We start from the raw sequence: 19,406 nt of genomic DNA on the forward strand, positions 1-19,406 counted from the left end.
CCAAGTAAGCCTAGGTCTAAATTTCCTTTCACAGGAGATGCAGGTATACACATTGTACTGGAATATCATCCGCTAAACATTTTTGAATTCTTTTTTTACTGATGAACTATGTACTCTAAATGCTGATCAAACAAATGTATATGCCACACAATCAATTGAAAAAAAACTCACGCTAGGAAAATGAAGAATAGAATAGAAGTTGTGAGAAAAAGTGGGAAAAGTGAAAACTTGGAAAATGTCATCATAATAATGAAAGGAATACTTTTTATATTCAGTTTTGTATGAACACACTGTGTATATTTACGGCTTTACAAGAAAAACAGTAATAATACACTTAAGAAAATGGAAATTGCAACACCATGAAGGCATTCGTAGTTTGTGTTGATTTTCAAGATATCGAACGATGCCATGTCGGTATGTAAACGATCAAAGTCTCAGACCCATTGGATTGTTGCTACAGGTCTCCCCACGTGATTGGTCATGGAGGAATCAACTCTAGTATATGGACACTGCTGTAGCGTAGTTGACTTGCAATCGGTGCAGTGAAGTGTTCCCCATCAAACATGCCTTGGCGACAGAGAAGAGCACGCTATCAACAACTGTCGCCATTTGAGAGGGCTCGGATAATTGGGCCGTGTGAGGCTGGATTATCGCTAAGGACTGTCGCTGCACGTGTTGGCCGGTAGGCATCTACGGTACAATGTGTATGACAGCAGTGGTCAAATGAAGGTACCCACACTCATAGACCTGGCACAGGCCCAGCGCGACAGACAACTGTGAGAGAGGATCGCCGCATCATTCGGATGGCCCAGATGGAACCCCATGCAACAGCAGCGCAAATTCGAGCAGCTGTGGCATCCCACGTTACATAACAAACAGTTGGTAATCGCCTGCGTGCAGCTGGCTTACGAGCCCGTATCCCTGCAGAAGGTGTTCCATTGACCCCACAACAGCGACGTGTAAGGCTGGCTTGGTCTCAAGAAAGATCGACGTGGGTCGACGAATGGCATAGGGTCGTCTTTAGTGATGAATCACGCTTCTGTCTTGCCCGCAGTGATCGCCGGAATCGTGTGCGCCAACATACCGGGGAGAGGGGCCGCCCAGATCTTATTGTCGAGAGGCACACAGGGCCAACACCAAGCATTATGGTCTGGGGAGCTATTGGCTATAATGTGAAATCACAATTAGTGCTTGTTGAGGGCACTATGACTGCTCGACAGTACATTGATAGGGTACTCAATCCAGTGGTTGTCCCTATGATGGTGAACATTGCTAATGGGATATTTCAGCAGGACAACGCCCGGGTTCACACTGCACGCATCTCCAGATAAGCTCTCCACGACATCGTAACCTTAAAATGATCCGCCAGATCCCCGGACCACAGTCCTATTGAGCATGTGTGGGAATGATTGGCAGAGGGACCTGAAAGTGTAATCATCAAATCACAACCAAACACTCGTCCTGCATGTTCAATTGCAGCAATGTAGCACCACTCCTTCTGTGTGTTGCAATTTCCATTTTCTTCAGTGTATAATGCTACTGAATTTCTACTATATCACTAATCATTTAAATAAATCAAGTAAAATATATTTTTCTGTTGAGTATTTACATCTGCCGCACACTTACTGTACCCATTCCAAAAGTGCACGTTGCGCTGAATAATTATCCACTGGCTGGTTGACGTTATGAAACTATTCCCCAGTTAAGGGGTTAATCACTGATCCATCTAGGTACTTACTCAACTGAGGCGAGAGACTTTTTTTGTAAATTATATTCACAACTATTTTGAATCTCTAGCATTGTTTTGTAAACAATATTAATCAGAAGGGTATTTAGAACATTATATTTTATGCTTCCTTAGAATATAATGTTTGGAAATACATTTCAAAATATGATGCACTGGGCGAGTTAGCCATGCGGGTAGAGGCGCACAGCTGTGAGCTTGCATCCGAGACATAGTGGGTTTGAATCCCACTGTCGGCAGCCCTGAAGATGGTTTTCCGTGGTTTCCCATTTTCACACCAGGCAAATGCTGGGGCTGTACCTTAATTAAGGCCATGGCCGCTTCCTTCCCAACTCCTAGGCCTTTCCTATCCCATCATCGCCATAAGACCTATCTGTGTCAGTGCGACGTAGAGCCCCTAGCAAAAAAAAAAAAATGATGCATTATGTGTTTTCATAGGTATATAAAATTTAAAAACTCTCTATGCACTGTAGCCTTGATGAGCTTTGGCCTACCATGTGACCACTGCTCAGCTCGAAGGTTAAAGTGACAAGTCCTCTAGGCCATTATTTTTGGCTTTCGAGGCTGGGGCTGTTTGTCAACTGTTCTCATGTAGGTGGAGTGGACCCCAAATCAGTCCTCAGATGGAGACAAAAATCCCTGACTTGCCCTAGAATCACACCTGGGGTCTCCTGGTAAGAAGCAGGCTTGCCAACAGTGACACAAAGAATCAAACTCACAGGTATGAATGGATTATCTGCTACCCTTTGCTTCAAATAGGTGCGAAAACTTAAAAAAGCTTTAAAAAAAGTTAAACCAAACAGACCCTACTGATGATACCGTTTCATTTATAGACTTTATGTCACTGGTTATAGGCATGTATACTCACTGCTCTTCTTACAGTTATGATCATCATAGCAACAGTGACATACAACTGATATTGTTAGCTTACTCTTAACAGTTGTTGCAGACCTAGAGAATAACCAATATTCTCGAAGAACAAGGCTCCGGCAAAAAGAGCTTTTGTCGATCATAAGAAGTATTTTATATACAGTAGAAGTCCACTATAGCGAGTACGGCATATAACGAGAAACCCCTTATAACATCAGTTTTCTTACGTTCCTTCAAAATTCCTATATTAAACTGTATATTATCCTTCGATTACAGCGCGAGCTTTATCAATGACACATCCGTTATTACGAGCTATTTAACCAATATTTATGCACCCATCCATTATATTGCATGCGATCTATCATCTTCGGTATCGTTTCCTCGCTATGTCCACTGGCAAGCTCTCTCATTGACATGCAAAGGCGATGTCAGAGTCAATTAGTAATACAGACTGCTGTTCCGTAAAGCAAAATGGAAATGAAATAGGAGAGCATGTTTTCGTAATAAGTACATAAATAACGTGTCCGATAGCAGTTGTAAACTTGTTAAAAAAAAGGCTGAAGTAAACGATTGCTGAATATTAATGCTAAATACTGCAGTTAAGTAAGAATGGGATACACCTCAAGGTACGGCAGAGTGAATAATTGATTTCAGAAGTTAGTTTATATTTTCTTGCGCCGGGTTAATTTTTGGAAAGGCTATTATCATGTAAATTTATAGCGAGAAGGTTATCACTTTTCTACTGGCACTTGATATATGTTTTTATGGTACATACACAGTTAAGTTAGGTTCGCTGACGCTGCTTGAATAAGAAAGCTGAAGCGTTTGCCACAAAATGCAACCTTCGGTATTGTTTTCTCGATATGTGCACTTGCGAGCTCTCTCGTCAACATTCGAAGGTGATATTAGAGTCCATTAGTAATACCTGCCATCAACTGCCGTTCCGTAAATAAAATTAGAAATGAAAGAGGACAACATGTTTTTGTAATAAATATGTAAATAATGTGGTCGACAGCAGTTGTTAACTTGTTAGAAATAAGGGCTGTGTAAACGACTGCTTAATTGTAATACTCTACACTGAAATTAAGTAAGAATGCAATACACCTCAAGATCGAGCAGAGCGCATCACTGATTTCAGAGGTTAAATTGTATTTTCTCACGTCCGGTTAAATTTCGGTGAGGCTATTTCCATGTAATTTATAGCGAGCAGGTTATCGCTTTTCTACTGGCGTTTGATACATGTTTCCATGGTACATATGTGGTATACATAGGTTAGCTGACGCTGTCTGATTAAGAAAGCTGAAGCATTTGCCACAAAATGCAACCTTTGGTATCGGTTTTTCGCTATGAGCACTTGCGAGCTCTCTCGTCGACATTCGAAAGCGATGTCGGAGTCGATTAGTAATACTGGTTGACTGCCCGTTCTCTAAAAGTGAAATTCAAAACGAAAGAGGATAACATGTTTTTGTAATAAAAGCCTAAATGACGTGGCCGATAGCAGTTGTTAACTCGTTAGAAATAAAGGCTAAAGCAAACGATCGATTAATTTTAATGTTATATGCTGAAATTGAGTAAGAATGTAATTCATCTCAAGATATGGCAGAGTACATCACTGATTTCAGAGGATAGTTTATATTTTCTTGCGTCTAGTTAAATTTCAGAATATTCCCATGTAAATTCGTAGCAAGGTGGTCATAATTTCTCTATGTGCGCTTGAAATGCTTTCATGATGCATATACGGTTAGGTTAGGTGTCGCTATTTGAAGAAGAAAACTGAAAAGTTTGCCACAGAGGCCTCTGGATTGATACTGTAACTTTTTTCAGAATGAAATTAAACATATACTTTCACGTAGTATTGGATTTTGAAAAATAACAAACAAGTAAGCCGTAGTGTGGATATCATCCGCGAAAATGCAAATTTTGAACAAACTGATTGTCGTTTCATACCAATTTTAATGTATATGGGTTTCCCCCTAACTTTTAAGAAAAACCGGATTTAACGACAATCCGTTATAACGAGTAAATTTTTCGCTGTTATGAATTCTTGCTATTACGGACTTCTACTGTATTATCTCATCAGAAGGTTACATCTAAACTTTTCAATACCCCGCCATCTCATGTGTCTGTTGAGACAGCACAACTAGCAGTTGACCTTCGCCAGTAAATTTTAATATCACAATTCTTCTTAATGTCTATTCAGACTACACTTAGGTGCAAAAAAGGTCTTCACATACTCAATATATCTCAGTACAACCATTCATTTTGGTGCTGTCTGTTCATATGCTTGTTGAGACTACAGTATCGAGCACAGGCCATCAAATGAGAACCTAGGCCTAGTTTAATATCTTGTTCTCCCCAATGGTAGATAATAATAAGAATATTGAGAGTATATTGCACAACTCAGTATCAAGTTCCTTCCTGATGTTGGCTGCTCATGTGCCTGTTGAGACTTCGTCGATGAGCAAAGGTCCTGGCACATTCATCACACTGATATGCCTTAATTCCAGTGTGAGTCCTCAGGTGTGTAGTAAAGTTGCTTCCAGAGTTGAAACAGCGTCCACAAACTGTACACTGAAAAGGCCGTTCTCCCGTATGTATACGAACATGTTTGGTAAGGTTGCCACTGTTATTAAAGCTCTTATCACACTTTTTACAACTATACGGCCGTTCACCCGTGTGAGTGCGCAGGTGCATCACAAGATTATTGCGAGATATGAAGGACTTGTCACACAAAGTGCAAGCAAATGGCCGTTCACCCGTGTGAGTTCTCAGATGCTCCACAAGATGATACTTAGAACTCAGATATCGCTCGCATATCTGACACTGAAAGGCCTTTTCTACACTGTGAGTTCGTAAGTGTTCTGTCAATTTACCACGGCGGCTGAAGCATTTGTCGCACAGATCACAGCAGTGTGGTTTCTCCCCCGTGTGGATTCGTTTGTGCAGAGACAAGTACGAACGTGAACGAAATTCCTTAGAGCAGATATCGCACTTGTCCTGTTTCGCTTTTGAGATTTTCTTCTCATAATCATTGGTAGTGTTGCCATTGTTAGATAACTTCACATGCCCCAGTACGGTATTGAATACTGCTGTTGTACTTACATCTCTGAAACAAAAGAAAAAGCAATATATCCCAAGTGTTAGTAACAAGTTTAAAAGTGATCCTCATTTATACTATTTTGCTGAATAATTTATTTGTTCTTTAATGATACAGATATTTTACATTTCATTCGACAGTCAAGAAAGAATATTCAGGAAAGGAAACCATCAGTGGCTCCAAATAGTCTACGAAGTGGCCTCCATGGTCTGTCGGTGGATGCAGAGTGGGTCTCGGCCCTCCAACAACTTTGCACTCCGACCAGCCAATCGAGCAGAGGACGGGTGGTCACACCTCTACCGTGGCTTTACGCCTCTGCATTCGGGACAGGGCTGGACCTCACAGCTGCCCCCAACCATCAGCTGTCCTGAGAATGGTTTTCCGTGGTTTTCGATTCTCCTGCATTAAGGCGATTGCCGGGACAGTTCCTAGTATAGGCCACGGACACCAATCCCCTCACTTTCCCCGTGCATCTCCTTCACCATAACAAATCTCCCGGCCTGAGAGACAGAGTTCTCGTCTAAGAGGCCCGCCTCCCCTGCAGGGGAGGAATGAAAATGTTTTTAGTAGTAGTAGCCTCCACAGTATGCACTAGCCATGCATCGTGGTAGGTGTGCTATTTACCAACTGATGAGCCGAAATTAGCACAATGGGGCAAAGCACTGACGAAACATTGGACAGTCAAGAGAGAATATTCAGGAAAGGAAACATTGCTATCTTGAGCTCCAACTGAATAACAGTACATAATAAACTTGTAGTTAATTTCACATAATTAATGAGTTAAGTAGTGAATACACAAACACATATGTACGTCACAAATAAGTATGTGATGAGTAGAGCCCGCATTATATGTAATTACACATTCTGTTCCCATATATGTAGCTACAAGACAAGCTAAAATGTCAGCAAATCACACTAAAAGGACCATTATTCCAGGAGTTTAAAGTTACATATTTTTACATATTTTGATGTGCAATAAATATTTAATTATTACATAGGTATTTTAAATATTTTGAAGGATATTGCTCATCTGAAAGAAAACACAATTCTTTTTTCACTAATTTTACATCAATTTAAGTTTTCTAATTAAACACTTGAAAACAGGTTGAAAAGTCTGTACTTCTCTTAACATCTGAAAATAATTAATTAATAATTTATCGTGAAGTATTCTGTTAAAGAACGCATCCGTAAGCTTTGTTGACGGTTCGTACATCCCTTAAGAAGAAACAGTAAGTGTGAAGTGTGGGTCAATGACACGTCGCTGCTACTTCGGAGAAAGACACAAAGTACAACACACATACTGCGTGCAGTTCCCAGTAGCATTCTATATTTGAAATACGTGTCAGTGACGTTCATGTGAAGTGGAAGGTCCTTTAAGAACATCCTAACAGACAGAAGGCATTCAATGACCGCAGAAAATTTGGAAATAAATTAGTTATTAATTGTGCCCCCAAATGAAAATTAGAGGTTGTATAAGATCTGAACTTTTAACTTTTTTCAGGTTTATTTCCTTTTCTGTGTACAAGAATACATTAAATAAAGCTTAGATATTAAGTTACTATTTTTTAATTAATATTACATGTTTAACTACATATTTTGTCAATTTTAGCTACATATTTATGTACATATTTCTTATTTTTATTCTACATATAATCTGGGCTCTAATGATGAGTTAGCTGGAAAATTTACAATATCCATTGGTATTCTTAAAATGAACCTCACAAAAATGCAGTGCGGAGAGTCAGCACATACGGGTTATATGAAAACGTCATACTGGATTGAATAACACTAAAGAAATTGATTCACATCTACTACTATAACACAGTTAAGATAGTTGATCTTATACTGAAATTACAAATGCAGTTCACAAAGGATTACCATCAAGCCAGAAAAATTCTCAAGGGAAGAACTAAAGCTATTTAAGAGAGTCTTCCTAGAAAAATGTCAACATTATTGGAGACAGGCATCTGTTTTACAAATTTGTAAGGGTAAAGAGGAAACCATTCCGAACTACAAACAGAGTGCAGCCTGAATATGATAAATGAGGCCTACGTGTATTATTATTATTATTGTCTCGAATTACAGCACGAGAAATGACATGGCCTATTGTTGTGTGCCTCATGCTAACACTTGTGAGATTCAAAGGAAAAGGAAGGGGTGGGGCAAGGAGAGAGGTCGGGGAAAGGAGAGGGGGTGGAGAGAAGGGGAATTAAGGCAGGAACGAAGGATGTGGGAACACAGATGGCTGCTGAGGAAAGGAGTTGTGAATAGTATGAAAAACTGAAATTATGCCTTGTTAGTTTGACGTTTCTATAAATGGGTATTAGAAGGACAAATAGGATATTAGGCTTTTCTGAAATGTCATTCAGATTATGATTCAGGTTAAAATATTGATCTATATGTATGAAGCATATACATACAAAGCTCCCCTCCTTAATATTACTGAAAGCTGCCACGTATTGCCAAAGTAGTATGACTCAAGGAAAAAGACACGATGAAAGAGTATAGAACAAATGTCAAGAGAGCTACGAGCTGCCAAAGAAGAGGCTTCGTCAAAATGAAAACTGAGACATAAATTAACACTGTCATCACACATACTGTATTGTGAGATATATGACAATATACATACCCAACTAGAAGTTTGGTTCCAAGCATTCGTGAAATTAACATTTTTACAGTTACAGTGGAACCTTGTTATCCATTCCCGGAACCTACGTTTTCCCGGATCATGCGTTCAAATTATGTGGTCCCACAAGCATCGTGATTAAATCACATTGTAAAAATCCCACGTTATCCGTTCCTCGAAGAAACTATTTCCCGTATCAACCGTCCAGAAATTTCAGTCCCATCAACGCTAAATCCTCGATCAAACTGTATCTTACATATGTTAATTTTAAGGACACTTCCTCCAAAGCATTGATACTTTGTCATTATATAAATTCTTCATCTAAACAGTGTTATGTGGCTGAAGATGTTTATCTATATATATAAAATTGGATGTTGGTATGTTTGAAGCTAATAGACTCAAAAACTACTGGACCGATTTTGCTGAAATTTTCACAGTTTGTTCTCTTTACATCTGAGAAGGATTATGAAGTGGTTTGAACGAAATCTGATTGGTAGTTCGGCACTAAGGGGTGAAAAATAAAATAGAGGAAGATAAGCAAACCACAAGACAAGTCCGATCAGCGGGTTGCCTACCCAACAGTATGTGAAGATTATGATGTGTTCCTTGAAACTTTTTTCTGCTTTTATCTGGAAAAATTACTGTAGGGGCAAGAAACCCCTAGCACCCCTAAAGGAAGGGGGTGAAACTTAAAAATCCAAAAATGATGATATTAGTAACGAATTCATAGTCTTTGGGGTAGCTGAGATGAACTGTGACACTCTGAATGCCGTTTAAGTCAAAGTTCGTTCCCAATCTGTATGGTAAACATATTACGACTTACCGTTTGGGAAAGGAAACTGTAGGGTAAGACACACATACGGGTGGGATCGTACAACTGAAGATGTTACAGACGTTAAAACTGGTATTTGGAATCTTCTTTAAAAATAAACACATTTTTTATTTTTGGAAAATACATAAACTATATTATTGGTATTAAATGTTCATAAAATTATTGAAATGGGCAGGAAAAACAATATGACTACGACAGGCATATCAAGACGAGTTATCTGACCTATTTATAAGGAAAGCTGTGGAGCAGCGCATGGGTCCACTAGTAATATATGAAATATGTACCACTTTTAACCAATAAGTTGCCTTAAGCAATTTAGTGTATCGACAAGGTGGAAAATAAAAAATACTTACTTGTCAAACTGTATCTCACGATAGGACAACTATAGCATATTTATGGATCTTGGCGTTAATGCTCCGTCACTGCGATAATTAGAGCAAGTACTGAACTGGAAAAGCGATCAGCAGTGAATCTGCATAAGGGACCATCTTAGCATCGAATTTGGGTGGTTTAGAGAATCTCGGAAATTATGAAGTGGAGAGTGGCCACAATAACTGTAAAGAGATACAGAGCATTTCGACAGCTCTACTTGAAGATGGAACGAGTTTCGTCAAATGTTCGCAATTATAAAACGTCCACATTATGTCCAGGGTTAGATGTTTTATAATTTTACTTCTATTGATTGTATTGCCGAACAGTTTTTCGGCACTTTCCTCAGGGCACTGTATAGTAACTGGACTTTCAGGCAGGAACTGAAACTGCTCCTTCTTAACACAAATCTTGTACAAACCTAGTATTTTAATATTATTGTATACAATTATGTTATTGAGAACAGAACAAATGTTGCACCTTACATACAAAAAGCCATGGGAGGTCTTGGGATTGCCTGTTACTGTTTTGGTCCTAATATAAGACAGGGAATTTTACGTTTTTGTGTTAAAAGTAAAAAACCGCAGTCATTTTACTTGCGCATGTTACATGTTCAAAATAAATGGTTTGTATCATTTCCAACTCGTACTGACATGTGCAGCAAGCGGGCTTTCCAGTTGAGCCCAAGGTCACAAATAACCGTAATTTCTGAAGTTATGATGATTTTTTACCTCTTTCCAAATTGATTGGATTTGTGACGGGCAGAATTGAATATAATCAAGACTGACTCCAATTCTCAGACCGTAATGTTAAAAAAGCATGGCGGCCGAAGTAGCCGGACTGCTGGTATTGGCTAACATGAAAATATCACATACATATTATACCAACGGCGGTAATTTGAAATTATACAGGGAACATCATAGCAAAACATTGCCAACAAATACGCACCACATATTCAACTAGAATCACATATATTCTGCTAGAAAATATAACAACAAGCTGATTACTTAGAAATTTCAATTATTCAGGTAACGTTTTCTCATAGATTTCACTTCACTCGATAAAACTGGTAAAAATGATATTTACAGAATCACTTAGAATGTTTAAAAATAAACTAAGGTGTGAAATTCCTCAATTTATTCTGTCTTATGAGAACTGTGAAACAAAATTTGTTGCCTTAGTTTTGACGTGGTGGACAATTTCATATGTTCAGCACCCAATGAAAGGGAAATACAGTATACTCGAAATAAAAATGTCACTGGCCTTACGTCCCACAAACTAAATGTTTACGGTTTTCGGAGATGCCAAAGTGCCGGAATTTAGTCCCGCAGGAGTTCTTTTACGTGCCAGCAAATCTACAGACACGAGCCTGACGTATTTGAGCACCTTCAAATACCACCAGACTGAGCCAAGATAGAACCTGCCAACTTGGGGTAAGAAGGCCAACGCCATAACCATCTGAGCCACTCAGCCCAAGTACACCCGAAATGATTATGTTAACCCAATGAACGGCCCTGATAATGCTAATATAATGTTGACATATGGCATTAGCAGCATTTCACACAATGTTAGTAATCTTAGTAATGAAATGTTCAGACACTAAAGATATAATAGGTTTTTACCCATTAAAGAACATGAGTGTAAAAACTCTATTGACTCTAAAGATTGGTATTTAACCACATGGATGAGCTTCAGTTCGGTGTAGTCTGCTTGATAACAGATAACCACAGCATGAATCAGAAGGTGTTTGTACTGTAAATCCTGTGTTACAAACCCTGTTAATCCCTCCAAGTCACCATTTCTTCTGTGTAAAGGTACACAGATTGCTCCATCTGTCACACTTATACATTTTGTTCTACTCCAAGATCCAGCCAAACATTTCCGCAGGCAAACACAGATTATTGTAAAATACACTTTCTTCTAAATTACTCAACATTTTGAAGCACATAGACACTGACGGAATATCGCAAGATCAATTATATTCTATCGAAATTAATATTTTTCGAGGAACATGAATAGGTTCACCGTTTGGAATTAGAGGAAAGTCTTCTCTAACCTCAGACTTATTCTCAAAATGATATATGCACACTACAGTTTTCTCACCGACTTCAAAATAATCACGATGTATATTCCAAATCCATTTATCTCTTAAATGTTTTATTCCGTAGAAAACTTTAATAGTTGTATAAGAGGCATTGCCATAGTTTAAACTTAAACCTGGTTCACAACGTGATTAAAACAAACACATTCTCACATTACTGCGTATAATTACACATCTTAGGTGTCAACTGACTTATACAAATACACTTGCACACTTATATTCTAGAAAGAAACTAATATTTATCGTCAACTGTCATGAAATTACTCCGACTACATACGATAACAACTAATCAAAACAAACCCACGTTTCCATTATATCTGGCTACTCGATTCGCCATCTTTGGATGATCGAGAGTAGCATTAAGGTCTGATCAATATCATTTGATAGCCAAGCAGGCATCAATTTTTGACAGAGAGACGAAGTCTCTCATAGTGCATCGGCACTGCCGGTGGCTCCAAGTAGCCTACGCACTGGCTTCCACGGTATGCACTAGCCAGCGTCTTGGTAGGTGTGCTAGGTACCAACTGATGAGCTCAACCTAGCACATGAGGGTGAAACGCTGGCAACCAGGAATGAGTTAGCTGGAAAATTTTTAATAACGGACCATTTATATTGGTATTATAAATTTACTCATTAAGGACAAATATTTCAGATTCCCTATGGGAATCAACATCAACATCAAATTATTAGATTTTTCGAAAAGTTTGGCTAATATAAAGTTTTCACGGGAAACTGACAAAGTTTCCCCTGTAAAACTGAATATGAAGTTTTGAGATTTTGAACTCGCATACTGGTAATTAATGTTTGATGCCGGTTTCGCAGTCTAACTTGCCTGCCTCTCATCCGGAAGGCCCAGGTTTGATTCCTGGCCAGGTCAGGCATTTTTATCTGGATATAAGGATTGGTTCCAGGTACACTCAGCCTGCGTGATTACCTTTAATTGAGCAGCTATATAATGGTGAGATGGCGACCTCGGTCTACAGAGAAACCAGGAATAATGACCGAGAGGATTAGTCACAGTGACCATGCGTCACCTCGTAATCTGCAGGCCTTTGAGCTGAGCAGCGGTCGCTTGGCAGGCAAGAGCCCATTGGGGCTGTAGTTTGGTTTGGCTTAGGAGTGTTGTTAAGATTATAATTATACATATTTCATTTTTGTGATGTTTAGCCAAACTGTTGATGGCTTTCATTTATTCCCAGATTTTCTGTTTTCCCGCGTTATACATTTAATTTTAATGGTCCCTCCAAAAACAGTTCCAGTGCAGTTGATCAAAAGAACATAAAGAAAAGTTTTCCTGAAGCAGCATTCTGTTCTCCGAAACAAAGTTTCATGGTCAGCATTTTGACTTCGCCCGTCTCAGAAGCGAGCTCAGCGTAGCTTATTCCTCTGAAGAGTTTCTTACGATGGGAGTTCTAAAACTTTGTTTTATTTAAAAAGTAGTGGATTGTCATCTTCTGCCTTTTCTGAACTGTTTAAGTTATGTGCGTTGATTTCAACTATCCTAGTGTCCAGTGCTAGTGCCGAATGTTCATTTTTGGCACTTCGAAGAATCCACACCTACTGCAGAAACACACAGGGTCAACAGAGACTCTCGAACTTGTCTTTACTGTCGACTGAGAAGACATTACTAAAATTGAAGTCGTCAAAGAATGAAGAAAAATTCTACAGCCTTGTCATAGAAGAATTCATCAAGGAGAGGCAGATGGAATTAACATTCAAATAGCACAAGACAATGTGAGTTATTATATTTATTTTACTGTATATATCATCTTAGCTTACGATATGTGCTTCCTTACTGTAAAAGTCACGCGTCGCCACTGGTTGGATGATTAGGATCTAATAAATTTTATAGTCAATATTTTTATAAACCTAATGATTATCAATGTACTTTCATTCCACACTTTCTGTTCACAATTCACAAGTAATAGCAGGTTAAGAAACAAAGTACTTACTCAGGTTGTTCTTTGTCACTATCCTTCAGTTTGACAACAGAATCTCTTGTAGATTTGGCTTCAATATCAGCAGAGACCTGTAAAAAATAAAAGGAAACAAATAAAATATCTTAGCTTAGAATAAAATTCCATTAAACTGAAAACTTCTACACATTTATTTTAATAGTGAAAGAAAAACTCTCTGAACAATGGTAAGTTATTATGGAGAAGACAAATTTAGGCTAATATTAAGCAGAGAATTATTGTTTTGCCAAGATTTTAAAACACACACATATACCAATAGCTTAAATATTCTCTAGTTGTTTCATATAAAGGACTAGAGATATATTCATGTCTACAGCCCCATGTATTTGGTCATGTGAAAAGTTTGTCTATTGAAATCTGTGTGGCTTAAGATGTCTGTACGAGAGTACATGCCTACACATGTTACAAAATGTCTGTCCGAGTTTCCAGAGGTTAATCTCAAGAACTGCTGAACAGATTTTGATATGGATTTCATAATTGTATGGAGCAATTAACAGTAAAGGTTTAGATGTCAGGCAGTGGGTGTTTTAGTAAAGGAAGTTGAAGAAAACACAACGATCCAAGCACTTTCTTGGCTTATGCGGGGTAACTGTCAACGACAGACCATATATATGTGCGGAAGAATTGTTGAGCATAAAAATCTCTACAAAAAGTCTAAGATGGTATATACTTATGTGCCCTCAAGAAGCATTTAATAATACAGTGTGCAGTAAAAAGAACATATCATGCTGCAGACATGAAGATCAGACAATACACTGAACAGTGAAGAACACGGTACTACGCGTGACTATGGCGATGAATCCTCTTGGCCATTATTCTTTGCTTTCTACATTTTTCACCTCCATTTGGCTTCAGAATTTTTGTCAAGTTTTCCTGGATTTGTTCTGTTGCGTATCTTCTTAGAATAATTGTCTCAGGGTCAATAGCTCTCAGTCAGACAGCTCCTCAATTAGATCCCTCTGTGGATCAGTTGCAGTAGTGTTGGTCTCCAGATCCCTAGATAGCAGGTTCAAACCCGGCAGAGGTAGTCGGATTTTTGAAGGGCAGAAAAAAGTCCATTCGACACTCCATGTCGTACGATGTCAACATGTACAAGATCCCTGGTAACACACTTGGCGTTTACCTGACAAAATTAATTAAAACTCAGTCTTAGATGCCCAAGAGGGATTTGGTTTACTCTTCCATCTAGTAGACCTAGAGTAACAGAGATCACCGAAATTGACGGGCAAGCAGCCAGATGGCGTCAAATTAAAATGCCTTTATTTTCTTTATAATATCTGAAGCCATTTACTTCCAGTTTCGACTCAGTTAATTTGTAACTGTTAGGTTCTTCAGTCTGCTGAAACTAATTTATGAACAACCTGCAAGAAGGTAACAGTATTACACCTTAAAAAGAAATGAATTATGAAATGAAGAAGCTAACAGTTATTTTTAAAAAAGAAATGAAAATGGTTGCACACAATAGCTGAGGCCATACAATAATATTATTATTAGGTCCTTGATTGTGCTTGTGTAGGCTGAGTGGACCTCAAACCAATCCTCAGATCGAAGTAAAAATCCTTGACCTGACAGGAAATCAAACCTGGGCCTATCAGTAAGAGGCAGCCATACTACCCCCCATCCTCCCTACCGCACTGTGGGTCCATTCAACTGTGCCAGGTTCCTTACTTTCAACTTCCCTATCCGAACTTCCCTGGTAAACGCTTGTTCCCTTCTAACTCCGACAGTATTACCTTTGCAAGGCCTAGGAAGTCTTTCAATTTCATGCCCTTAGTAGCTCCTTCTTTACCTAATACTTTCATTCTTGGGAGGGTCGGACCACTTCTGATTAGAGTTAAGAGGGGATGGTTGCCCACTATTTTAAGGAAATAAAATCAACTATTAAGCATAGCTGTGATTGCCGCTAATGAAGTACCGGTATTCTAAGAAGTTGAAATACCCATACAAAACACGGTTTACCTAATATTGTTATCCTTAACTTGGTATATGCTACACAGTAGAAAATAAAATATTAAGTATTGCCTGGCTTCTCAAGCTATTAAAATACAAAACAAGTATTTGAATACAAATTGTACTTAATTTCCTAAGTACCGTATAGGTTTTGATTCAAGATTTTGTACAGTATTTAAGTGTATAGAGATGATCTCGGGTGATATTTTCTTACACGTCTCCAAAATGCTTGTTATGTTATTATAAAATACGCAAAATAAAATCAATTAAAACCTATTCATAAGTAAAGAGCTAGTCTATAAACATGAAACTGGAAAATGGATGTACTCAAGGCTGGATTAGGAAGACTAGGCACAAGCCTTGAGCTCAAAATTTTGGAGGGGGCAGCTTGTTTCAAAAGTTATTTTTTTTAGAACAACTCAACTGAGTCCTGGGGTCTGTCAAAAGGAATTGTAAAGATTTCAGTAATATTGCATGTGTCAAAACACTGTTTTGTTCCCTGGTGAGACCCTGTCTCGAGTATGGTTGTGAGGTGTGGCTCCCGTATCAGAAAAGCCACATACACCATCTCAAGAGATACAGATAAGGTTCATGAAGTGGATTAGTTTTGGATTCCTGGGCATGCCACTCTCTTCAAGCAGGTATGAAGAATTTGTAAACATTCTTGGAATGAATACGCTGGCAACATGCCAAAAATATGTGAACGCAATGTTAGTGATTAAATGCTTGAAGAATAAAGTGGACTGTCCGGCTATACTGGGGTTGATCCCACTTCATGTTCCAAGCAGACGAACAAGGCAAATATTTCAGATTCCCTATGGGAATCAACATCTATATTATCTGATGGCCAAGCAGGCATCAATTTTTGGTAATGAGACAAAGTCTCTCAGTGCATTGGCACTGCCGGTGGCTCCAGTTAGCCTACGCAGTGGCCTCTACGGTATGCACTAGCCAGCGTATTGGTAGGTGTGCTAGGTACCAACTGATGAGCCCACCCTAGCACACGAGGGCGAAACGCTGGCAACCAAGAATGAGTTAGGTGGAAAATTTATAATGTCCAATAACGGACCATTTATATTGGTATTATAAGTGGTATGTTCCGAGCTGTCAGTGGAGAGATGGCGTGGGAGGACATCAGTAGACGAATAAGTTTGGATGGTGTCTTTAAAAGTAGGAAAGATCACAAGATGAAGATAAAACTGGAATTCAAGAGGACAAATTGGGGCTAATATTCGTTTATAGGAAGGGGAGTTAGGGATTGTTATAACTTACCAAGGGAGATGTTCAATGGATTTCCAATTTTTTTGCAATCATTTAAGAAAAGGGTAGGGAAACAACAGATAGGGAATCTGCCATCTGGGCAACTGCCTTAAATGCAGATCAGTAGTCATTGATTGATTCAGGTTAGTAATAAATTGATGTATTAAAATATTTTAAAAAGACAAATTTTTAATAGAAAATTTTAAAACATCCCAAACATAAAATAATAGACTGAAAACGTCAGCTTGATAACTTTTTTTTTTTTTTGCTAGGTGCTTTACGTTGCACCGACACAGATAGACTTTATGGAGACGATGGGACAGGAAAGTCCTAGGAATGGGAAGGAAACGGCCATGGCCTTAATTAAGGTACAGCCCCAGCATTTGCCTGGTGTGAAAATGGGAAACCATGGAAAACCATCTTCAGGGCTGCCGATAGTGGGATTTGAACCTACTATCTCCCGGATGCGAGCTCACAGCTGCGCTCTCCTAACCGCACAGCCAACTCGCCCGGTAGCTTGAAAAACTATTCCAATCCCTAACTCCTCTTGCTATAAACGAATATTTGCCCCAATTTGTCCTCTTGAATTCAAACTTTATCTCCATACTGTGATCTTTCCTACTTTTAACACCACTACTCAAACTTATTTGTCTAGTAATTCCATTACACATCATCTCTCCACTGACAGCTCAGATCATATGGTACCACATAGTCGAGCAACTCATCTCTTTCTCCCAAGCCTTCTCAGTCCTAACTTCATAACATTTTTTTAGGAAGTCATCCAGAACAAATCAAGCCACTTTTCATTAGACTTTTTTTTTTCAGTTTTTGAAACAAGTAGGATCTTGATGAAGGTCCCATACACTGGAATCATACTGTAATTGTGGTCTCACCAGAAACTTATATGGCCTCTCCCTTACATGCTTACTACAAGCCCTATCATAACCGTATGAAGATATCTGTAACCTTTATTTACAATTCCATTTAGGCCCTTGTGATTACCCCAATGAAGATCTTTCCTTATATAGACACCTAGATACTTACAGCCAACAACGGTACTTCTTAGTGATGGCTCATGTGAGATGCTGAAGCCATACAGAGCCTGTCACATTCCACACCACAGATATATACTGTTTAAAACGTACAATGAAGAGAGGGAAGCATGATAGAATTTTACCTTTTCTGATTTAATGAGCAGGAAGATTGGAAAATTAACCTACCCAAGCAACAAAATCAATCATCTACCAAGTATGTAAACCAATTTTATCAGGCATTTTACGTCAATAAGTCAGACTCACTGAACAACGTTGATTCATAGCGATTTCGTCTTCTACACCTGCCTGGTGCAATGCAGAATCTACATCATTGTTCACCGTTAACTGATTTTGTTCCATGGTGTATTCGAATGTCATAAAGCCCAGTAGTCGAACTTCCAGCGATTCATCAGATTAATATGAAACTTAAAACTTCAATACAAATCTGTGTACTTTCTGTACTAACCGTACCCTAACAAAGCCAACAACGGTACGAGAATTTATTGGGAGAATTTAAATTTAATAATTTTACAATGTGTTGAATGGTGGAACATCCCTCAAACTCTATCATATTAGTTATACGTCAACACGGAAATGAATATCATAACCTTCGAACGGTACGAGAGACGTACTGTTTACTATTCTACAAATTTAGCTACAAAAATAAGTCATAATTCAGAAGTGCATTAGCTGATCAGCACATAAATATATATCAATAAAATTCAAGTTCATTCAATCACGTAGGCTTGTAATATCAGAAGGTATTCGCTAATACACCAATGAAAAAGTAACATGTCACATCGAACAACAATATTAACCCCGATTAACCCTTGTGAAAAATATCTTAATTAAATTACGACACCGGTATAAAAATATTATCATGAGGGATGTTTTCCATCGAGCACACAAGTGTTTGTTTTGGTTTGGTGACACCAACGCACTGATTCAGTCATTTGTTGAAAGTGTTGCCAACCCCATTTTCATTTAATAAGCTATAGATAAGTTATAGACAGAGCCATCTACAGTTAAAGCTGGAAGGTACGCATGGCAACGCTGTATCTATCTGTCAAGCGGAGGCCGAGAGAAAAGGGGGCGTGTCCGATTTTGAATGACTTCACTACATCTAGACCAACACAATGATTGTGATAAATGCACATTCTTCGTAATATGGTACTAAGAAGCACACACATCAGTAAATGCATTCACTGACGTTGGAGATACACAGTTTATATAAATAAAAACAGAACACTTTAAGAACAGTACTCACAAGCTCGATTATTGTGGAGCTTTGACAGTTTCCTCCGCTTAGTGTTTTCATCCCCACTGCTGATATAACTCGTGTTCTTCATCTGCTTTCAGCACTTATTTAACACGACATCGGAAAATGTAGACAATTAACAATCTATCGCACCATTATTGTCACGTCCACAATGACGGCGTTTAAACCAGAACTGTCGATTGTCGTCTCTTCCTAAAGCAGCTCAGGATAGAGAGAACAGAAACTCTTCACAATTTTCACAAACGGTCTTCGTATACCACTGTTCTGC

At 38.6% G+C, this 19,406-nt stretch overlaps 1 protein-coding gene across 1 annotated transcript; it reads right to left on the reverse strand.

Annotated features, from left to right (window-relative positions):
* Positions 1-219: 219 nt before the first annotated feature.
* LOC136878752 (zinc finger protein 501) lies at positions 220-18,776 on the reverse strand. The gene is made up of 3 exons (XM_067152209.2): positions 18,124-18,776; positions 13,592-13,668; positions 220-5,720 (listed from the first exon to the last, which is right to left on the reverse strand). Exons 1-3 carry the CDS (start codon positions 18,235-18,237, stop codon positions 5,021-5,023), a joined length of 891 nt encoding a protein of 296 aa, XP_067008310.2. The 5' UTR covers positions 18,238-18,776; the 3' UTR covers positions 220-5,020.
* Positions 18,777-19,406: the final 630 nt, after the last annotated feature.

Source organism: Anabrus simplex, chromosome 8 (assembly GCF_040414725.1).
Source record: "Anabrus simplex isolate iqAnaSimp1 chromosome 8, ASM4041472v1, whole genome shotgun sequence".
In the NCBI taxonomy this organism is placed as follows: Eukaryota; Metazoa; Arthropoda; class Insecta; order Orthoptera; family Tettigoniidae; genus Anabrus; species Anabrus simplex.

Coding starts and splice junctions, on each gene's coding strand:
- LOC136878752 (XM_067152209.2), bottom strand. CDS start 18,237: ATGACATTCGAATACACCATGGAACAAAATCAGTTAACGGTGAACAAT. Junction 13,669..18,123: donor CTATGAATCAACGTTGTTCA/GTGAGTCTGACT, acceptor TATTTTTTACAG/GTCTCTGCTGATATTGAAGC. Junction 5,721..13,591: donor AGTGACAAAGAACAACCTGA/GTAAGTACTTTG, acceptor CTTTTGTTTCAG/AGATGTAAGTACAACAGCAG.